This window comes from Coloeus monedula (genome assembly GCF_965178545.1).
Source record: "Coloeus monedula genome assembly, chromosome: 5".
Classification (NCBI taxonomy): domain Eukaryota; kingdom Metazoa; phylum Chordata; class Aves; order Passeriformes; family Corvidae; genus Coloeus; species Coloeus monedula.
Window position 1 is genome coordinate 49165541 of NC_138785.1, and position 24256 is coordinate 49189796.

General features: G+C 38.3%; 1 protein-coding gene across 1 annotated transcript in view; it reads left to right on the forward strand.

Moving 5' to 3' along the window:
• The window catches only part of CORIN (corin, serine peptidase), a gene marked incomplete at both ends in the record, with an annotated part of 118884 nt that overhangs the window by 35512 nt on the left and 59116 nt on the right, over nt 1-24256 (forward strand). Inside the window, 2 exons of the mRNA XM_082281315.1 lie at nt 7700-7910; nt 22927-23108. Of these exons, the coding sequence (XP_082137441.1) occupies nt 7700-7910; nt 22927-23108 (393 nt within the window). The remainder of the gene's footprint in view (nt 1-7699; nt 7911-22926; nt 23109-24256) is intronic.

Here is a 24256-nt window from a genome sequence, read left to right on the forward strand (position 1 = left end):
AATTCCAGATCTGGAACACAGGCCTGCTCGCACCTCGTGAGGGGTAAATGTTCAACCTCAGCTTTGGCTCTTGAGCTTACCTGCTCTCAGCTGTGCCTGCCCAAGGGATTAAAGAAGTATGTGCTTCAGCCAAGGAGAGCAGTATCTGGAAGCAACTTGCTGAAAGAAGTGGGGCTCCAAACAATGAGGTGACTTGATGAAGTGTCAGGATTTTGCAATATTCTTTGGTCAGGAGAATAGCTGAGTTAGAATTTATTACTTGCTCTGAGCAAGAAGTGTCTGGGACAAACTGGGTTCCACTCTAAAGCAGCTGGTACAGATTGCCTTAAAAAAATAATTATGATAACACTTTAACTCTGATCTAAAATATGAGTTGTATTTCCCTCAGGGCTAATCCACTTTCTGTGAACTGGGAGATAATGAATTCTTTTTCTCTCTACTGCAGGTGGACAGTAGCCTTACCACCTTTCCCTTTGGTACCTGTGGAGCACAAGGGGGAGTTAACAATCACTCATTCCTTTCAAATTGCATAATTCATTAGCTGAATGAAATTAAATGCAGAGCAGTTGTTTTCAGCTAGTTCTAGTGCCTGACTTGTGTTTCAGATCCATGGATGGGATTTGCTGTTCAAAAGTTTGTTTTCTTCTTCCCAACAGAAGCTGTTACAAGTCAGTGGTGCTTCACTTAGAGGTTGGTGGTGCTGAGGAGGTGTTCCCATTCCCTTTGCTCTGAAGCATACAGTGCTGCATGCTTTTTATGGCATTTGTTTGCTCAGTGAGCTGACTCAGCTCTAACACTGGCTAAGGTAGCTCTTGGGTGGTTTGGCACAAAAGTTGTTTCAAAGGAAATGGCAAGAACACATGGTTGAGAGGAAGTAGTATTGCACCATGGCATCAGTTCAATTGTCTTTTCAAATGTTTTTCTGACTGTGTCAGTTGACTTCAGAAAAGTCATGACCTTCTGTTAGAAACTGACTCGGAAAGTATATATCTTTAGGCTACCATCACTGTTATTGAGCCTTCAGTGATGCCATGATGAATTTTTGCCTTTTCTTTTATACCCCTTTTATATACCTTTTTATAGCTTTTTTATTCTTAGTGTTTTTGTGACTTAGTGTTTTTGTTTAGTGACTTATTTGTCAAACTAGGAGACTTATACATCTTAGAAGCCTCATAGTTAGGGATTAATATGCCCCAGACACCAAGGTCTTCTCCAGGACACATTCTGTAAACTAAGATAGAACCATCCAGGGGAAGGTTCCTTGGGGAGGGGGGCTCACTCGAGCCTCTCACTGGGGACCTTTGATAGATCAGCTAATTAGTAAGACCTATAATGACGTACCTGATCTATCGTGTGTGTGCATTGCGGGGTGCATTTCGGCGCATTTCACCTGGATGTGGTTCACCTAAGGATCCTTAAAATAAATATAGAGGTAAAATCCCTTTTTCCCTTTTAACCGTGTTTGATTCTTGATTTTAAGAGGCATCATCAGGAGACACGAGTTTGTCAAATCTCTACCCACACGTAAATGGAACAAACTTACTACTATGTCTCTTCAGTTTGTGTCTTTGTGGTATATTAAAGCTGTATAAATGCATCCTCTTAAGCCTTTCTTTAGGGATCAAGACATTACATTTCATGTGTAAATTGCTTCTGGTAATTTCCTGAAGTCTGCAGGATCATTTATGCCCATTGTCACCTAAAATAAAAGCTATTAGTGCTTTTAGTCAAGTGCTTCTTAATCCATGTTTCCATTTTGCAGTATACTGTAGAGGATTCTGTTCTAGCAAATGAGAAATGCTTATTTTTCACAGATAGAATACATTTTACATTGTTTTCCATCCCTTCATCATTTTCACATTTTGGTAATGGAGGTATTGCTGTTTGCACACACTTGTGCTTTTGCACTGTCTACAGACACAGTATTTACCAAAAGTTCATTTACTGTGGTAGCCCTCTTGAAAGAGGAATACTGGTCAACTCCTCAAGGATATTTTGATCTTGTCAAGAGAGGCTATTAGAAGTGGGGACCTTGCTGTTGAGAGTTGTTTGTTTTTATTATATATATATATATATATATACATATATACATATATATATATATATATATATATATATATATAGCTTTTACACCAGAGTATGGAGTTAAGTTGTCTTTTCCTTCACTTTCTCAGTGCTTAATGTATGCTATAGGTATGAGCTCTCTATTTCCATGGTGCAACTAAATAGTTTGTTGATTGCAAAGGAAACGAGATGTGTCATGGAAGTGGTGATTCTGTCACCAGTGAGTTTGTTGCTCTATGTGGATGTTCCAAAATCTGATAGTGATAGAGCAACCCCCTATAGTTTAAGTGGTTGTTTTTTGTTGTTTTTTTTTTTTTTTTTTAACAGAGAGCAGATATAAATGGGAGACAGCAACAAAGCAAACACTGAACTCGAGATTTCTTTTGGAAAATAATTGTGTGATAGTAGTTGGCATCATTTTAGAGAAAGCTGTAGAATAATTTACTTTTCAGTAAGTCACCATCTTTAAAAAATTAGAGATTAATTTTAATCTTGAAACTACATCTTTTTATGCTATTTTTTAAGAAGGTGAATATATAATAAAGGAATGCTTTAGTTCAGTAAGAGGACTTGTGCTTTAGTTGTAAGACAATGAAACATTGCCTGATGTACATCAGTAAAGAAACCTTAAGAAATAAATGCTTTTGAACCATGTGATTTGTATTCTATAAGCTTACTGACTACAACTTCTTTTTTATTAATGGTATCATTATTGAAATTACTCCTATGCAATTATCATACAATGCTTATTTAATAGAGTTGCAGAAGTGAATTATGTCTATTATTCTAGGAGGTTTTGAGCTAATCAGAGGCAGTTGACATGTATTTTGTACATGATGTTCCTTTTTAAGCATCAGTTTGAGTGGAAGTTTAAAATACTGATTTGATTTTGTGCAAATGTACCTGAATAGATACAGAAGGAATATGTGCAATTGAAGAGAATCCTAGCAGGAACCATGGATGAGTAGACATTCAGCTCTTCTTCATTCATTGTGTTACTTCAATTTCTTTCACTCCACTTTCCATGTCATGAAGAATTTGGAACCTTTTTCATTTACAGATGTCTCTTTAGCAAATTTTTTACTTTTCCCAGTATTATGGTGACAATGTGTCTTGGTTCACATTAAATCTCAAGGAGCTGCAGACGTCAAGAGGGTGACATATTTAAAAAGGGAAGGCAATTATTTAGAACAACACTTGAGCATATGCTAACTTCATTCCTATTCAGACAGCACTTCAGCACATGCTTAAAAGATGCTATCAGTAGAGAAGCTGTCTAGCCTCAAGACTGAAATTCAAAATAAGCCAGAGTTACTGCTTTTAAAAAATCATTTGGCATCTACATCCCCTGTTGATTTGAATAGGGTCTGCTGGTGCTCTGAAGTTCTGAAAAAAATTGCCCATGGCTAACTTTTATCCCTAAATGCAAGGATATAATGAGTTTTAAGCAGTTTCTTCTACCAAGATCCTGAGAACAGTGCTAAACTTAAGAATTCCTTTAATTACCCATGGTCTGACAGAGAGGTTCTGCAAATATTCACAAACCTGTGACCTCTGATTCGAGGCATCCAACTAATGCTTACTAGAATAGTGCACCATTAATTAGATAGAACTGGATATCCAGATTTTGGATATCCAGTGAAAGACGTTAAATCTTGGTATGGCAGTTTCAAATATTCAGTTAGTGATTCAAAATATATAGGAAAATAAAGTTAAGAACAGTCTTTGTAATTGTAATGCTTTCATTAACATCTATAATTTTAACTGCATATAAAACAAGTAGGATTCACTTAGATAGACCAAATTTTGGAAGGATGACAAGGTAGTCTGATTTAAGAAAGTGTTTAATTTGTTGTTTAGATAAAGGTACATTTGCAGTATTTGTGTTCTAAGTGTTTCAGCATTCCATGAAGGAAGAAAATGGAACTGAGGGTCAAGTGACATGAAAGTGTAATGGTTCTTGAGAACTAAGATATTAGTCCAAAAAAAGCACACCCAGTCACTATAAATTTTAAAATAGGCTCAAAGGATTTGGATCTGAATAGCTTACACGCTCATAAGTATTTTTAAAATTCTCGTGTAAATAATTTTCAATAATCTAACATAAACCATAAGCCTTTAAGTGCAGAAAAGTTTGATGAAATTCAAGTAGCAGAAAATAACAAAGAATCACAAGAAAGGTGGGATGTGTTGAAGAGTAAATTGCACTCATGATTGAAAGGTAATATGCACTTGTTATAAGTAATAATTGTTAGATCATGTTTGAGATCTTGGGTAGAAGAAAAAGTATGCAAATAGGGACATGAAAGCTCTATCTGAAAATAAGAGCTGCATTAGCAATACAGGATTGTAGAAATGATAGGATGAAGCGATGAAGCTGACATTGCAATATGGAAAGTGAGAAGAAGGTAAAGGTGGAATATGAAAGGAAATATAATGACATGGGAGGTTATGTCATACAAACAGTAATTTCCACTGTGTCCAGAATAAGAGAGACTCTGGGGAGGAGACAGCAGAGGTCTCCAATAGTTGGGGAGAATTATTCAGACTCTGAAGAGCTTGAAATTGTCAAACACATGAAATGCTTTCATTGTCTCATTATTTACAACGGCAAATTCAGGACAGATGTCTAAAAGACAAGCATTTTTAGGAGTCTTGAAGGCAAATACTAAAGGAAATCAGAAAAAGGAATTAAAAAAAGTTATCTTTAACCATCTGATTTAAAAGCAAAGTGAACTGGATCCAAACTGACAGTATGAAGAAAACTGTGACTTACGTTGTCTGGTATATTTTGAGTAGTATGGTCAAGCTGTCTGTGATGTTTTCTTTATTGATTTTGAACCATGACTCAAAATATGTCCTGACACAAATAGCTGCAGATTAACCAACAGAGTGCTTTTGAGAGGAATTGGAAGTTTTAGACTAGGGGAAATAGTACAAATGATACAGAGATGTTGAGCAGACTTGAAAAAAATTGAACTCCAGATTTTTTTAAAGCTATTTCCTTCCGCAGCTTAATTTTGGTTTTCTGTCCAATATTTTTCTCTGATTTATACTCCTATATAGTCAATGACACAGAGACTCATGAGAATTTTATCCTGTAGTGGGAATTATCCAAATGATCTAAATCTGTTACTGCATCTTTGATGTGTCCCTGTCTTTTCATTGCTTCTGTCTAATTTTCCATACAGGAAGGTGACCTACAGTTTCCCCTTCTCTCAGTCATCTTCTCCCAACATCACTGAGTTTTTTCCACATGACTCTGAGTCTGATACTTCTATTTAAGTTATGCTTGGTTGGCAGGGAGTTTATCTTTCCTGCCATGGCCACCTCCATGCAGTGAGAAACACGTAAAAGTTATCCAAATCTGACATGGCTAAGTGGGATCTAGGCTAGCTAAGTAAAGTGTTTAAAGAGACCGTACAGTTATGCATGAGTTGAAACTAACTTTGTAGAATTGTTTCAGCTCTCAGTTGTGTCTCAAAAAGTGTTCTCAATTATACGTTCATGCTACTTGAATTCGGAAAGAAGGAACATTTTTTATTAGACTGTGGTGGATTGTTCTTTATGGGCTGCCAGATACCCACCCAGCTTCTCTCTCACTCCCTCCACTTCACAGGACAGTGGGAAGCAGGAAACAAGGTGAAAAATCACTTAGGTTGAGTGAAAGGCAGAGAGAACACTTACCAACTGCACAACAAGGTGCACAACAGACCCATGGAAAATTAATTTAATATATTAACAATTAAAACCAGAACTGGATGGTGAGAAACAAATATAAGAACTAAAACACTTCCCCTCATCCTGCCCTTCTTTCACAGGCTCAGTTTCATTCCTTCATTCTCCGCTCCTCTACCTCCTCCCTGCTGTGAGCAGCACAGGAGGATGCGTAATAGGGTTGTGGTCTGTCCATAAGAGTTCCACTCTGCTGTTTCTTCCTCCTCACAATTCTCCCTGCTTTCAAAGGGCTTTATGTTGCTGGGCAGTAAAGACACTTTGTGAAAAATCACTGCTTTGAACAGCTCTGATCTTACCCTCTGGTTCCTGCCACTGCACTGCCCTTCTCTTGTCCTGGAAAAAATTATTTTTTGCCAAAAAGCTATTCAACCCAATTATATGTTCCAAGTGAAATAGTTATTTTTTCCTCTCTTTCTCTCCTTTCACCCTGTGCCCACCAAAAAATTACATTGTGGTGTAAGAGGAGAGAAAAGGCAGGCAGGCTAATGTAGAGAGCTACTTCATTGCATGGCCTCATAAATCCAGAAGCAGCAATCACTTCTGGGTGAGGTGTGCCTTATTATCATTAGAGGCATGGCTCAGTTTTTTAAAACTAAAAAGATTGATTAAGTTAGCTGCAGTTCTAGTTGCTTTTCTTTGGGGCTGCCATAAACTTTGTCTTTTGGGAGAGAAGGTAGGTGGTTATTTCCAATCAGCTCAGCCTGCTAGTTCAGTGTACTTTGTGCAGATGCACTCCATAGGAACAATCTGAAGAGTGGGAAAGGGAAAATGTGGTATTTAAGTTAGCTTCAGCAGGACTGAATATGAAACTGTAGACTTGCACTGCAACTGTTGCAGTAGAAGAAAGCACTTTTTTATCCATTTGGGAGTTGCTGGTGATTAAACAGAAAACTCTTAATTCAGATGAATGTCAGAAATGCCCCATATAATTAGGTATAATTAGGGACCATGCTGTTCTAATCTACAGTGTTTTCACATGGCATTATCCCCATTCACTGCTCTTCTTACCTGCCCATAGGTATTACCAAAACTAGTTTTTATTCCCCATAATTGCAGCCTTTCTGTACCTGAAGGGAGCCTATGAGAAAGATGGAGAGAGATTATTTACACTCCACTCTGTGTGATCATCCTGTTTGCAAGGACAGGTCCTGGGTTTAGTCTTTTTTTTGTTTTAGAAATTATTATATAATTGCCACAAAATTCCTTCTTCTTATCCATGAATTTTGAATTCATTGCTCCCCTGTCCAGCCACTGAGTACCACAAAAATATCAGACAGCTCCAAGGAACTGTAGCCCTTCTCTGTCAGGACTGTGTGAATTTTAAAAGGTCTAAAGCAGTCTGTGCACATGATCTCAGCCAAAATGTCAGTGCTTCTTGCCACATGCCATGGCAGGGACTATCATGCAGTTGTGCCTAAGGAGATACATGATGATTTCCTGAATAATTTTGATGAAATTCCACTTGATGAAATTTCTACTTGGGAAAGTAGAATGGTAGCAAACAGATAAACTTTATGGGAACACTAAAACCAGAGCAGCTTCAGAACCCATTATTTGTCTGTGTGACTTCCACTCTCAACTTAATCTGAATTTGATTGTATCCAGGCCGTGTCCAAAATAAATTTGTTTTGTGTTATTTCTAGTCCAGTTTTGTACAAAGTCAGAGGATTGTGAAAATATCTAAAAGCTTATTCGGCTTTCCAAGCTAAGCTTCTCTGGTTTAATTTTTTTTCTTATTTTTTGACAGTATTATGATAACATTATGGAATAATCTTACCTGTGAGATACCAGCATTGCTTATATATTGTATATACTGACTGATTAATTCAATATGTGCTTTGAACCAACTATTCAATGGTGATACTGTTGTTCTAAACATATTGTTTTGATTTCACAGGTGCCTGCATAAATATCACCAACAGCCAGTGCCAAGTGCTGCCATATAACTACACCACTGGAACTTCAGTTCTTTCCATTGTCAAAAGTGTTGAAATGGACAAGTTCCTGAAGTTCTTCAGTTATCTCAATCGTCTCAACTGCTATCAACACATCCTGCTGTTTGGCTGTAGTCTCGCTCTTCCTGAATGCATCCGTGATGGTGATGACAGGTATTTGGGAGTGAAAATCCAGCAGTGACTAGAGCCAATTGTGGTAAAATACTCTCTGTCTAATCAGACAAGAGAAGTTCCAAACTAAGCCTATGACCTTCTCATTGTGAAATTCCTGTCTGTCAAAGCTACTGACAACATTTCTGCCATGATAAGCTAACTGTAATAGAGATATTTTAGAAAAATGTTGCCACCATATAAACAAAAACTGTGATATTACAGCAGGCAGACTTATTTTCCTAAAGAAGCCTGTCCAGAGTTCTTCTGCCCAATTTCTCCAATCTGGCTATGCCAAAATGGAATGTTTTGAACAACAATAATGCCTTTGATATGTATAATATTGTCATAAATTGGATGGCCTTTAGTTAAACTTCAAATTTCTTTAGTCATTTCCTTCATCAAAGTTAATATTTTAAATATGTTTTTTGGTATTAAATTAGCAAGATATGTTCAGGGTGACATTAACTATTCTAAAAGCTTAAGGAGCATGTATTTTTTCTGCATTTACATAATTTCACAGTGGTAGTATAATGTGCATGCACTTTTAAATTGAGTTTGATTTGAAAAAGGATCAGTGAGTTTAGCAGAGCTAAAATCAAAACATGACACAAAAGGGGAAAAGGAATATTTTTTTAGTATATGTACACAATCTTTGATGTTTCTGGAGGGGGAAAGAGAGACAATTGATTTCTTTCTCCTTGTTTTCATTTTTCCTCATTTCCAGTTCCTCCACTGTGAAATTCAGTGGAAGAGAGTATGACAATGGAATAAGTGTTTCAAATAACATAACAAGACCAGGAAGTCAAAAGCTATTTAGAAGGAATAGAATACTTATGAAAGAAGTTCTGTGAAAGCTGGTCTAAAATTCAGTTACCAGTGAAAGGTACAGTCACACTCCAGGAAATGTATGCCTGCCATTTCCAGTGTATTACAAGGATTCCTGGACTGGCTAATTAAACTCACTAAACTGACAGAAAATTAACCCAGAATAAACATGTACAGATGACTATATGGATAGGATTAGTGGGGGAGGAAAGGCAGCACAGGTAACAGTGGAATGACACTGACCTTCAGACTGGCTGAGTGGTTTAATCCAAACACACCTGTGTACGTCTTTGTTAGCCTATCAAAAGCTGTAATTAACCCTGTTTAACTGAGTGCATTATTAGTTACAGCACCTCTGCTCCAATTCAGTATTACAATTCTTCTACTTAAGGAATCTGATAACGAACAGCCTTACACTACCTGTTTTCTGTAAAAATTATTGAACAAAATAAGAAAAGCGGGTTCAGGTAACAAATTGATGCTTTTAAATGTTTGACAACTGAACAGGCCATTTCTCTGTTGCTTCACTTACTCTGCCTTGTTTGGAATTTGACTTTCACAAACCTTTTGAGAGTGAGTTGTGTGTATCAAAAGTGCAAAGCTCTTAAATAAGTAGATGGTGAAAGGATAAATTTTATACATTTTCTTTTCCATTTCTTTCCTGAAGACATTTTTTTGCTCTGGTTTTCAGTGACAATCAAAATACTTTGAGAGTCAAGAGTCAGGGGTTTTCTTTGTGTGGTGTTGTTTTGGGGTTTTTTTTTGTTTGTTTTGGTTTTGGTTTTGTTTGGGTTTTTTTCCTTCCTCTTTTTGCTTTTCATTTTTTTCCATAGCAGCAGCCTTCTCCCAAAAATTCATAACGTCAAAGCTGGAACTGGATTTCAATGTCCTGTTTTATGTCCTGGAGGTCACTATTTGTATTTTAAAATCTTTTTCTTTGGTGGAAAATATTCTGCAGACTGGTGGGGAAGAAAGTCCAATATGAAACTGCAAATGATATAAGATTACGTTAGAATCTGACTTCAGTTTTAGTAATTATGTCTCCAGAGTATGCCATGGATGTCACTGAAAATGCAGTGACTGCAGTCAGAGTGGCAACCACAGGAAGAACCATAACAGTGGATTGACAATGTACTGGTTAGTTAAGTCTAGTTTGCTAAATGTCAGTTGTCCTAATTTAACTTCTGGTTTCTTCTTTAAACGAAAATACCTTTTTTGTCTGTGGGCAACTAAGTGATTTTTGTGATCACTGTCTTTCTTGTAGCATCAAATTATTGCAGGCAAACACACATATTTCAAAGCCAAGAATAATTTATTTTAAGGAGCATCAGATCTGCAAAAAGTAGTTACTTAACACCTTCCCTTCCCTTCTCAACCCAGCCCCTTCTCTGCCTTCCCCCCATAACTCCTGTCAGTGAGATCTAGAGAAAAGCACATGACATAGTAGGGGGAAGCTACTTTGTGTATGCTGAGTGCAGATACCAAAAATGAAAGAGACAGGCCTGTGTTAGGTCTGTTGAACAGGAGAATCTGGTAAGCAGAAACACACTGAAGCAGAAGAGTCACTGGAAAGCCTCTGGTGATACGGGGATATGTCCATATGCTGTAGTGCTTTTTTTTGGGGGACTATTGTTGTCTTTAACTTATGGTATGACAAAACATCCACCAGTGTTGTGAACAGCTGTTACTGACATCGTCACTGCTTCCTCCCAGCAGTTACAGCTGTTGCATTCTAACATCAGTGTATATGTGGTCATAATTTTTCCTTTGTTGATCTCTCTTTGTTTTGTGAAGCAGTTGTTTCGGTTGCTTTGTTAATGTATGTAAAGCTTAATTTGACAAATATTGTTTACAGAGTATGAAAGAGATGAAACTCCTGTGATGCCTAGATGTCTATTCTTAGATATTGTTGAGAGTCTGCTGGCAGCTTGCAGCCATGGGAGCAATAACTATAACAGTGCATTACAAGAAGGAACAAGAAGGAGAGTTACAAGCACTGATCTTTGGCATTCAGTGGGCTGTCATTACACAGCTTTTCTCTGATATTTAAACTGATGTCTGTTTCCCATTTATCTTTCATATATTTATAAACATTGTTTTCATTAACACTTGAAGGAGATTAAGTTTCTAGGCAGAGAGCATATTCAGTGTTTGTGTAGTTAGGTACAGGGATTTCTGAATACTACCACAGTACTGTTGCTCTTCAGAAATGTTCTTCTATTTCTTACTGCAGTGAAGTCATGTGTGACAGTAAAAATACATTAATTTTAAAAGCTGTATTTAATTTCAGCAACTGGTTATAAAATCAGCTAGCCCTGCTCTTTTAATAAAATATATAACAGTAGCTATATACCAGTTTCCAGTACAGATAAAGTTTGAAAGTACAACTAAAACCTGTGTGAAAATGGAACATGGAAAGTTGAAGTGCAGTAAGGCTTTTTTGCATGCTTTGTGTAGTAAAGGACTGCTCATTTAAAGGTGTTATGTAGCTTCCTCCTTCTTGAGCAGATGGATGAGATCTTTCCAATATGGCTTCAAAATCAGCCTCAAAAACCCCTCTCCTAGCACAGTCCAGCATCACTGCTAAGAAAACATGACTCAGTTCTGAAAAGTAATACCACCACTGGGTGGAAGAACACCTTAAACTACATGTGCCAAGCTAATGACTTCTAAAACATTCCCAGTAGTAACTTTGTTCTTTTGGGTAGTAATAGTCCGTATCCTCTGACCACCACATGCAATACTGGAACCTTATCTGTTGTAAGAAAGACCTGTCCTCAGAGCTGTTGGTTATGATTAATGATTTAATCTAGTGAATTCTCCCTTAGCACAGTAAGACACTGAGTGGGCCAAAGGTCAGTTACTACAATATAGCGGATGTTTATTTATAGCAACTCACGTGCACTGGATTCCACAATGCAAGAAGACAATAAAAGTTAGACTGCAATGTCTTCAGATTTCAAAAGGGGGGAAAGAAGGATGTATTTTAAAGCCAAAATTAATGGTAAATTTAAAGATTCAAAATCAGTAGAGAAGTTCACAGTGGGTCAGCCTATAACTGCATAATGCAAACAGACTGGTTGACTGATGCTTTCTAATATTTCTTGCACTCTGTGAAATACTCATATTTCATCCAAAGACTTGGAAAAATAGGCAGGCCTTATAAGATCCTGAAGGCCTGTGTACATGGCTTATTTTGACTTTTTATGCTGGGAATAAATTTGAAGCTTATGGATTCTCATAACCCTGTGCGGTCATGATGCCTTTAAAACAGAAATAATAGCTTGAGTACTTACATTAATCCTCTTTTAAAAAGTATATTCCAGAAAGTTGAGGAGATGCCTTCCATTGAGAGGTCCTCAGAGCCTCATATCTTTGGAGATCAAACTTAATTTAGGCTCCACCTAGAAAATAGTATTAGGGCAATGCAAATTAGAAAGTGTGATATGTTCCCAAGCTGAAATTCCAATGAGCCTTGTATTTCTGTATCTTTTTACTCATCATGCTTTTTTTCATGTTGGGTATCTTTGAAAATAGAGTCGTGAAGTGGCTTGTCTTCAGTTAGAGCTCAAAGAGTCCATCTGAGATCATGGCTTTTTATGCTGGATGCTGTACAAACATGCACTGAGGGGCCACCTCTTGCCTTTGAAAGTTTATAGCCCACATGAAGAAAACAAGTAAAGGATAGGAAGAGAAAGTTATACTGTCACATTAATGGCTGGGGAAGCCGAGACTGAGAAAGAAATTTTCAGTAGAGCAGAGAACTAATCTGTAACATTTATAGCCTGTATCTTTAGGCACAACATTATTTTTCGTCTTGATTAAAGTCGGAAAATTAATTTCACTTTATTCATTTGTGATCTAATGCACAGTGAATGTATAGCAAAACTCTCTGCCATAATTCAACCTTTTTTTTCCCCCTCAGATTAATTCTGAAGGGCAAAATAATACAATGAAGGGAAAAGGCTTCTTTGATTTTCGAACTCTTTCCTACAAAGAAGTTTGTCATGTAAAAGTCTATATGTAACAAATATTTTATTGTGATGTAGTATCTATGCTACACACAGCAGTAGCCAGGTAAAGGCTTGTAGAAAGCCAAAGAGGTCAGAATAGGTCAACATGGTACGTTTGGAATGGGAGAAATTAACTAATAACAATTAGGTTAATACCAAATAGGTTCTAAGAAGCTGTGAATACTTTGTGTTCAGTCAAATATTTTTGAAGAGCTGCTGTTATGGCTCATAGTGGCAAATTTTATTCTGTGTTTTTTTTCTGGTTGTCTGCATTTTTTTCTGTAAATAATAAAAAGGAAAAAAACCCAAATAATGTAATTTTCATTGTGGACATAAAATAGGATGAAGTATTAGGTCCAAAAAACCAAATCCAGAATGGTGGTGTCTTTTACTAAAAACTGTCAACAGCTTAAAACAATTTCATTCATGTCCTCTTAGAAAATGGAAGAGAATCAATCTTCAAAGAGAAAGAGATATCTGTCTGTCATGTTTGGTATAATCCATGAATGAGACCAGTGATGTGGTTATTTTCTTTTTCCTGCTTTTGTGAACTTCACTCAAAACTTATCCATGTTGTTTATCCTGCTGTTTATCCGTGTTGTTTATCCTGTTTATCCCAATAGCTAGAGGCAGCACTGGATCTAGGTACAGGCTCTTACAGGAACAGGGCCTGAAGTTGGCCTCTGTGATGCCAACTCTTTTACACAGGTGCAGTGTCAGGAAGGACAAACCAGGGGCAAAATATAGGGGAAAAGGACAGAGAAATAGGATACTGGAGAGATTGTGTTTTCCGCATTCAGAGAACTGTCCCTTCCCTGCCCACAAACTGTTTAAAATTACTGGTATGTATAATTTGTAAATTATATAAATTTCTTGTGCCTAAGAAATTAATTAAAAAAAATAAAAGTTAGTGAAGTAATATAGAAATATAGGCAATGGGATCCTACATTGGCCAGAATTATGTGTGTGGTCCAATGCACGTGAAGCCAGCATTTGCCACAGCAGGCAGCATCAAACCTTCACGGAGTGTTTCACCCTCTCCACTGATCTAATTACAATGCATGTGTTGGGGGGAATTATGGATGCAGCAGAGTTAAAAGGTTATCAAACAGACAAACATTTTTGAGAACAATCTGGGCATGGGAATGTCTGCTTGAAACTGTATTTCACAATGCTGCTCAGAGAAGTTAAGGGAAGGAGGCAGAAAGGAAAATCAGGAGGGCCGGTTATTTTATTAATGCATATATTATTGACTGATTACCTTCAGTCTTGTTGTTGCAATGATTTGCTCTGTGTATTATCTATTATAAGCTGTGGTTTATGGTTCCTAAGTTGGTATGCTAACTAGAGATCATAAGTCATTCTCCTGCACATGCAATATAATATTTCTTACCATTTTGCAGCTGAAATAATTGTTTACAACTACTCTTAAAATTAGCATGGCTTTTTGTTAATGTTTGTTTGCTAATTTAATCTATCTTCTAGAAAACATGCTTTTCACAAAATAAAATTTATTTCATTTAACAAATTGCAATAATTGTAGGATAGGAACTTTTGGTAAAACCTTGCATTTTCATAAACCTTTCGGGAGTATTAACACTGATCGTTTCTTGCTGGACTGGTGTACCTGGGCTCACAACCAGAAACATACAGAGGAGGTAACATTTTATCTTAGTTTGGTAGATAGAACTCTTTTACTAGGTATGAGTACATCCTCTTGTGCAGCAATTAGTAAACAAAATGGTTTTGTATTGAAGCGTGGTTAAAGAATTCTCCAAGAATTTGTATATATTTTCTGCTCATGTTTAGCTTCTTTTAGTGCCCATCTTATTAACAAATAACTTATAAACCACCTGCACTCAAAACCTAATGAGAATTCAGTAAGTGGGGCATTCTTCCTCTCACAAGTTTGTCTCTTCTGTCAGAAGTTATTGTTGCCCTATTGAAGACCCCAGTGGCAAGCACCAGACTCACAGGCTGAGCAGGGCAGTCAAACTGGAATCACAAGATTATGCAGGTGGGGAGGAAAGAAACTTCTCGAACTCCTCTGGCTGGGATCAGAACCAGCATTAAAGATGAATGAAACTCCTCAGGGACATTCTCAATTGAGATTTGAGTATCTCTAAGGATGGAGGTTTCACAACCCTTCTGGAGAACATGTTCCAGACTACTGTTTCATGATAGATAATGCTATATAAAATGCTAGTGGTGCTGAAAGAATCAGTACTATCCTGTTCTCCTGCTTGTTATTCCCCATCTCACCCATGTCTTTTCCATGTCCTGTCATGAGTATTCTCTCAGCTCCATGACAAATTGGACGTGGAAACTGATCTGAATTAAATTAGGAGTGACCGATGTTACCCATTGTGTAACAGCATGAAGTGCTGTGCTGGCACAAAGAAGTAGGGAAGAGAGGTGGGGAGAGGTTCTGGAGCAAGCTGATGGCGGGTGGGACAGCTTCTTTAAATTGATGACATCTGCTTCTGCCAGATTTAAGTATTTGTGAAACAATTTTAATGTGAACTGGAAGTAGCATGATAATGGATTACAATGATTTTCTACTTGACAGAGAGGATCCTTGAATGCCAATGAGTGAGAGGTGTGTCTGTGATTCTTTAGGATTCCTGACAAGATGCAGCTCAGAAAGTTTTAACTTGGGCTGATTCTTGAGGTCTTCCTTTTGGCAATGCTCTGAAGTGCACAGGGAAACACGAGTTCTGGAAAACTGCATGAAATTAAGGGTACCTCTCACAGTCATCTGTGGAAATGGGAGACAGTTCTTTAGGTACAATATTGTTTTGGGTGCCTTTATTATCCTGATGATACAAATAGTTAGAGCAGCTGTGCAGTGTATGATTTACTTCCAGTTAGTCCAGAATTCCTGTAGCAATACTGTGATTGAAATACTGGTGTGTGATATAGAGGACTTCTGTTTCACTGTGACAGCTTCTCTTTCCCAAGTGCGAATTTTGTTTGCTAAAATCAAAAAACCTTGTAACCTGGATTTTCAGGCATTTTAAGAGTTTGTTTCATTTTGTTTTTTTTAAAGAAATTTCTATAGAGTAAACTAAATAAACAGTGCGTTCATCATTTGCATAATAAATACTAGGCAAGAATTTTCAGAAATTTGACATCATTTAGGAGTCATTTTGGCAGACAGTACAGGATTGTAAAAATAGCTCATAATTGTAGCAATATTCTTAATAATACTTATTAAAACTGATTCATGGCTGAAATAAAGCTCTAATGAATTAATTTAGTGCCTCTCTCCCATTTTTACTGTTGTCTTTGAATCAAGTGATGGGATCAGTAAGACAAGTCTGGAAGGGCTGATTGCTTTAGTCAGGACAGATCATCCCAACTGATTATGGTCATTGTACAAAACACACTGAATAATTTTGATAGATTTTTTTTTGTGGCAATAATTTCAATGCTATATTGCAAAATTTATTCTTCTGCTGTACAGTGTATACTTTAGGAGTTTCTGATTGTTATGGTATTATAAGCCCAACTTGTGATATATTGTGTTGTCATGGAAAGGGACTGAGGAGTTAGAGTAGATTTCTGAATTTTTTTCTTGCTGCTTCATAGAACCATACAATATCCCAGACTGGAAGGTACCCACAAGGATCATGAAAGTCCAGCTCCTGGTCCTGCACAGGACCATCCCGAAGAGTCACACCATGTGCCTGGGAGAATTGTCCAAATGCTTCTTGAGTTCTGTCAGGCTTGTGCTGTGACCACTTCCTTGGAGAGCCTGTTCCAGTGCCCAACCACCCTCTGGGGCAAGAACCTTTTCCTGATACCCAACATAAACCTCTCCTGACTCAGCTCCATGCTGTTTCCTCGAGTCCTGTCACTGGTCACAAACTTGAAGAGATCGGTGCCTGCCCCTCCGGTTCCTCTCATGAGGAAGTTGCGGACTATGATGAGGTCTCCTCTCAGTCTCCTCTTCTCTACACTGAACAGACCAAGTGTCCTCAGTCTCTCTTCATATTGTTCCCCTCTAGACCCTTCACCATCTCTATTGCCCTCCTTTGGATGCTCTCTAATAGTTTAATAGCTTACATTTTGGCACCCAAAACTGCCCCCAGGACTTGAGGTGAGGCCGCCCCAGTGCACAGCAGAGCAGGACAATCCCCTGCCTTGCCTGGCTGGCGATGCTGTTCCTGAAGTCCCCCAGGACACAGCTGGTCCTCCTGGCTGCCACAGTACACTGCTGACTCAGATGAGACTCCTTATTTTGGTCAAAATAATTTATCTGGGTTTTGTCTACAAAATAAATTATTACACTGACTAAATTTCTAACTTGCATTGTAGAGACTGTATGTATCCATCGTTAAGGATATCAACAGACTTTGGCCACATTGTCTGAAGAGCATTTCTAGGCCTGAAAGAGATGTTAAATGACAGCATTTGATGTAGAAGATGTAAAATTCAACAGCACCTGCTGCTTCCTTTACATATTTTTGGATGGATAAGAAGAGTCTTTTTAATCTAATGGTATATCTGGATTTGTTCCCAGTTCCACTTTCACTGGAATCAGGAATTTTTATTTCCTCCCTCTTGTCTGAACAGCCTTCAGACTTCTGTGTGAGCTCTTTGTTAAGTATGGTACTCTTGGATGTCAGATGTGTTCTAAGACTTTTACAAGTATAACTCTAGCCATCTCTTTCCTGTTGCCATGAGACATGGCAACTATTAAGGAGTAGTTAATTTGACATGTAATTCTTAGAGAAAAAAATCTGTATGGACCCACAGAAGAGAGTCCAGCTTTTTCTTTTAATTTGGTTTTGACTCTTTTCTGTTCTCATAGCCTTTAAACAGATTGTTCTTCCATGCTGCAGGCACTCCATTTAGTATCTCCATATTTTTCTTTCTCATTGTGTAACCCAGGCTTTTTTCAGTCTCTTGGAAAGGGCCTTCCTCTTGTAGCTCATCTCTAATTGCCAGCTTCATGACAGCAAATGGGGCATCCATGAGTGTATGAGTGTATCTGTAAATCCTTATACTGAGTCCCTGTAGGGCAGATGAGTGGGCACCGACCCACAGTTCAGCCAATTAATGTGAGGCCTTAATCTTGTCCAAACAGCTGCAACCATTATTCAGGCTCTCACCCCAGGGAAACTGAGCTGCTATGCCTTTTGCCAGGTTCATCTCTGAGTCCTTTTTCCTCCTTTAAGATATTAGATGTTTCTCAGACTGTGGTCCTATCTTTTTATAGGTTAGTTTTGCATCTTACACACAGGAACCTGCTTCGAGAAAACACTACATGCACTTGAGCTAAAAACTAGGTGGGAGGTAATGCAGCTAGCTCTGCTTTGAGTGTTACAAAGTGTTACATGGAATTGAGGTGCCATCCTTAAATGTTACTATATGGATTCACTACAATTTTATCAAGTGAAATAACCACAAAAATCTAAAATAATCTTGCTTTCTTTTCAGATTTTATTATTTGCAAAGAAGCAAACTTCAGATTTAAGCCCCCATCTAGAGACAAAATAGAAAATTCAAACTCTCAAATGAACTTGCAAGTTAGAGACAAAAACCAAACAATAAAAGATAAAAATGCCTAATTTTCTTGATTGTGGGAAAGTGTAATATTAGCAGCCAATTCATTTATAAATCCATGAATCAAGAAGCAATATTGAGGGGTTTATGAGTTTGTCTCATAAAACTCTGTCAGTGACTGGGCTGCTCTCCATGTTGGAGTACTGTGAGAGGGTACTGAGAAAGATTTCACAAGAATGATTGCTCTAGAAAACCGCCACCCTGAGTGTGTGTGTTTGCTCTGCTGTAGAAACTTATTTTTCTGACATTTATATTCTGTAGAAGTCTTTATTGTCAGAAAACCATGGAAAGGATTAAAGACAATTAGAACTCACAAAGGCTGGTGTGTGAGCTCATCATTTCAACTTGTTTGATTTCAGAGCTGTTGTTTTCTTCTCATAATTACATCATGTTTCATTTTGTCCTTGTACTCATCCTCCCTGCCCCAGAAATCTCTCACAATTGTATTACCAATTCCTTTATTTTGCCTCAGGCCTGAGATCTATCATCATTCTTAGCATGTGTGCCTATGAATGATACAGCAAAATATCCTACAGTTGCTTTTAACTTGGTTCAGTACCTGAACACAGCTTATTGTATGGCCACAGAAAAAGTTATCCTGAACAATTGAAGGGATGAAGCTTGGGAAAGAACAGTAATGAAAACCAGCAATAGCTGAAGATGTTCATCAGTCTGCTATTCAGATTTTTAGTTCTTTTGGTGCCTTACAGTTCTTAATGTTAGTATTTCTGCGCAGCTGAATTCACTGAAGTGTGGATTTTAAGTGTGGGGAAGCCAACCACAGAAATAAAAATATTTTCTTTCTTTCATCAAAATACATTTTCAGGAGTTTTTCTATTAATATCCTGAAGAGCAGAATCACACCCTAATATGTTATAACCTGCTTCTGTGCCTGCCACTGATGCTGAATCAGTTATGGTAAGATTGCCAAAGACCTGCCAGTTTATTTTTAAAACTATTGGTCTCCGAGTAGCTGTAAATAAGAATAATCAAGATAAAGACTTTAAATAATATTTTCATTCTCCAGCATATTAAGCAATATGTGCATACTAAACTTGATCATTATCCAGAAATATTTAAGTTATGGAGTACACATGACTCAGTATTGAAACTGGGCCAAATATTGCAGCAATTGCTGGATAATCCCATGTTTTCTGATTTGTTAAAGCTTCTCTGGAGACTGCAAATTCTGCTTGGCTTATTAGATCACCATGCAGTTGTCTTTTAGAAGACCGGTAATTTCCAAATTATTACTGTTCTGTGGTAGGTTGACCCTGGCTGGTCACCAGGTGCCCTCCAAAGCTGCTCTGTTACTCCCCTCCTCAGCTGGACAGGGGAGAGAAAATAGAACGAAAGCCTCATAGATTGAGATACAGACAAGGAGAGATCACTCACCCACTACAGTCATAGGCAAAACAGACTCAGCTTAGGGTAAGAAATTTAATTCACTGCTAATCAAATCAGAGCAGGGTAATGAGGAAAGAAACTCCATATCTTAAAACACGTTCCTCACGCCCCTCTCTTCTTCCTGCGTTAAACTTTGGTCATGAATTCCCTACGTCCTGCCCCCTCAGAGGTGCAGGGGGTGGGGAGTGATGGCTGTGGTCAGTTCATCACACGTTGTCACTGTCACTCCTTCCTTCTCAGGAGAAGGACTCCTCACACTCTTCCTCTGCTCCAGCATGGGGTCCCTCCTAAGCGACACCGTCCTCCATGAACTTCTCCAGTGTGAGTCCTTCCCATGGGCTGCAGGTCTTCATGAACTGCTCCAGTGTGGGGTCCCTCCCACAGTGTGCAGTCCTTCAGGCACAGGCTGCTCCAGTGAGGGTTCACCACAGGGTCACAAGTTCTGCCAGCAAACCTGCTCCAGTGTGGGCTTCCCACAGCTTCCTTTGGGCATCCACCTGTTCCAGTGTGGGGTCCTCCAGGGGCTGCAGGTGAATATCTTCACCACCATGGACCTCCATGGGCTGCAGGGCACAGCTGCCTCATCGTGGGCTGCACCATGGGCTGCAGGGGAATCGCTGCTCCAGCACCTGGAGCACCTCCTGCCCCTCCTGCTGCACTGACCTTGGTATCTACAGAATTGCTTCTTTCCCATATTTACACTCTTTTCTCCCGGCTGCAGCTGCCTTTGCACAGTATTTTTTTCCCTCCTCCTCAAATATTACAGAGGTACAACTGCTGTCTCTGATGGGCTCAGCCTTGCCCAGTAGTGGGTCTGTCTTGGATCTGACTGGAATTGGCTCTTTCAGACAAAGGAGAAGCTTCTGGTAGCTTCTCACAGGAGCCACCCTGTATCCCTTCTGCTATGAGAACCTTGCCATGAAAATCTGATATGGTATCCAAACATTTGCACTGCAGTGTAATATTCAAATACTGGACTGCTTAATTTAAATAAATAAGGTGAACTTCTTGTATTTGTGGGTTTTTCTCATATAGATGTAAAGAATTCAATGTGCAGATACATCTTCCGAAAAAAATTACTTCCAACATTTTTGGAAGCTCTTTAACTATTATGCGTAAGTATAACACTGCATAGTTTTATTTTAATATAACTTTTTACTATTATTTTTAATATTTCGATTGAAATGAATGTTCAGTATGTTGAAAGACCTTTGGAAACAAGGAGCCATATAGATGGAACTTTGCTATAGTTACATTTTAAGAAATTGACATACACATACTACTATTGCCTGATTGCTAAATGTCAGGTTATAGCTGAAGTGCTTTGAAAGGTAATGATTCAGGTGTGGGTCAGGAAAAAAAGAAATCACTTCAAATACTCCAGACGTGTGAAACTTCATCTGAGAGCCCTCAAGAACTCTTTATGATTCGTTTATTTGTTTGGGTTTTTTTTTCAAATAGCATTCTCATTCGTAGAAATCATGTCCAGATTGGCTAACTGTGGTAAACTCAAGTAGATCTCTGTCACAGACTTGGTAAATTCAAGTAATGTCCCTGCTAACACTTTTTTTGAGAACAAAAACTTACAAACTTATCCGAATGTACTATCTTCAAATGACTACTTGTGATCATCAGGTATGCTCCATTGCACCAGTGAACGAGGTAGAATCACTGCTTACAATACTTTTCACTGTAATTCAGTTTCGTAGCATGTTTTGTGTTTTTGTAAAAAATGAACAGAAAGTTAAATTAAACATATCAGATTGAATATAATAGAGGCTTACCACTCACCAACAGATCAAATCAATACTCCATTTTAGGTTTGTGACATCTTATTTCTCACAGATATTTAGAAACTCAAGTGCCTTCTGTAGTAAGTACAGCATTTCTTTCAGCATTTTGTGTATTAGGGAGCCTCTGTCAAACCAGAAGTGTTATTAGGATATTAGCTAAGAATGAAAAGCTAAAAAATGTCTGGAGACAGTCACTTGCCTTGTCAAATCCCCTTTATTTAAGGAGTTTCTCAAGCTCCAGACAGGAGGGAGTCATGGCTGCTTGAGAGCTCTTGTGCCCTTTCTTTCTCTCCATATCAAACAGTCTCTGTAAAAACCAGAAGGGTCTTTTAGCACATGTTTATCTGAAGAGCCTTTACAATTCAGATGAACTTAGTTTGCCAGTACAATGTGCAGAACTAATAAGTGGCAATTCTTCTGTCCATCAGTGGAACCATTCTTGGTTTTGTACACAGCCAGATAGGTGATCTTTGGTGCAAAAATTTTCTGTCTCTCAATAGATCACAATAAAAAAACCTGGTGGTGAAAAGCGCTGTTTTAGAACATATATGCTTCTTTCCAGGCAACAAGTAAGCTGCCATCCAGGAAACTGCAAGAGACAACTTTAGAGATAAATTCCTTGACTTGTTTCCAAGACAAGTTCAATACTTCAGCATGTGAAGTGCATTGTGTAAAAGCCCTTAGCATTACTTGGAGAATATACCTCTAAAGATACCTTTTTTGAAAAAGTGGCTCCAACCACTTTTTCCACCACTGTAATGAACTCAGTAACAACACTGGCAGCACAGTGTCTTTTTAGATACTAAGCAGAGAAAGGCAACCATACTGACTTCAGAATAGTTATGCAAGTGAGTATTTTGCTTTACACCAATCTCTTTGTTACCACTGTAGTCAGACAGCTCCAGCAGCATTTTATTCCTTTCTTGTGGTCTCTTGCTGCCATGTCATACAGTTGCTAACAGTACCATGTTATTCTCTGTTACTGTAAAATGAAACACTAAGTTAGTCAATTTTTGGGTACTGTAGACTTCTTCAGTTCAAGCCACTTACTTGTGACTGAATATGGAATTCTAGCCATGGTTTTGAGATGGACAGGTACAACCTAGAGTCAGACATAAAGAGAAAGATGTATGTGGTGTACTAGGAAAAAGAGCTTTCTGTGGCATTATGAGTGGTTATGAATAAAGTAAAATTGAATTTGCTAAAGCCTAAGATATTCTGCAGTAATTTAGACAAACTGCAAAAGTTGTATTGAAAATTTAAGCACTCTAAGGGTATGGGTGCTGCTGTATAGAATGCAAACTTTGCTGAAAGCTCTTATTATTACTTTTTGCTCTGTTTAAAAAGTTTTCACAACATACTAAAGTAATAATAATAATTTTTGATTTTGTTCTCTCTTTTATTCAGTCGAGTACTCTTGCCCTGCAGGACATTTTGTGAGGCAGCAAAAGAAGGCTGTGAACCAGTCCTGGGTATGGTAAATGCTTCTTGGCCAGACTTCTTGAAGTGCTCTCAATTCCAAAACAAAACTGAGAATGACACCACTACAAGGATATGCTTCTCACCACACCAAGGAAATGGAAAGCAGTGTATGTTCCCATTCTTAACCATTACACTGTGATTATGAGTTTTCACTTAATAATGTATTTTTTTCCTGTGTAGAAAAAGCTCTGGGTTGTAACTATTATTTCTTGTTCTGTTATTATGTTCCATCTTATTACTGTGATGGTAATTACAGTTTGCAGTGCTTTAATTATTTAGGTTGATTTTTTTCAGACTTGTGTTGATTTGAAGCCTTGTTATTTTACATCAAAATTTCTGAGCTGTTTCGAGGAAAGAAGGTTGGAGGAAAGTAATACGACCTGTTGACTTTCTATTTGCTAGCTCTAGCAAATACAGGTTTGTTATTTGGAATAGGAACCTGATAGGCCAAATTTCAAGCTTATCTCCTTTTTCCTTGCTGTAAAAATGATCCCAAAACTGATCAAGAGGTAAACTTCTCAAAAAGCATGGCCTTTACACACCCACACGTAAAGTCACAGAATCATTTAGCTTGGAAAAGATACTGAAGGTCATCCAGTCCAACTGTTAATTCAGCACTGCCAAATCCACCACTAAACCCTGTCCCTAAGCATCATGTCTACACATGTTTTAGAAACCTTCAGGGATGGTGACCACCACTTACCTCGGAAGCCTGTTCTGATGACTGACCAGCCTTCCCATGAAGAAATTTTTCCTACTATCAAATCTAAACCTCCCCTGGTGCTCCTTGAGGCTGTTTCCTCCTGTCATATTGTTTATTACTTGGGAGAAGAGACTGACTGCCAGCTTTTTACAACCTCTTTTCAGGCAGTTGAAGAAAGTGATCAGGTCTCCCCTGAGCCTTTTTTTCTCCAGGCTAAACACCCCCAGCTCCCTTACCACTCTGCTGTCCTTCTCTGGACACACTCTAGCACCTCAGTGTCTTTCTTGTACTGAGGGGCCCAAACTAAACACAGGATTTGAGCTGTGGCCTCACCAGTCCCGAGTACAGGGGGACAATCCTGCTGCCTACAGGGCCCTGGTCCTGCTGGCCACACTATTGCTGATACAGGCCAGGGTGGCATTGGCCTTCTTGGTCACCTGGGCACAGCTGGCTCATGTTCAGCCAGCTGTTGACCAGCATTCCCAGGTTATTTTCCACCAGTCAGCTTTCCAGCCAGTCTCTAAAAACAAGGCATTTCCATCTCCTCAGAGG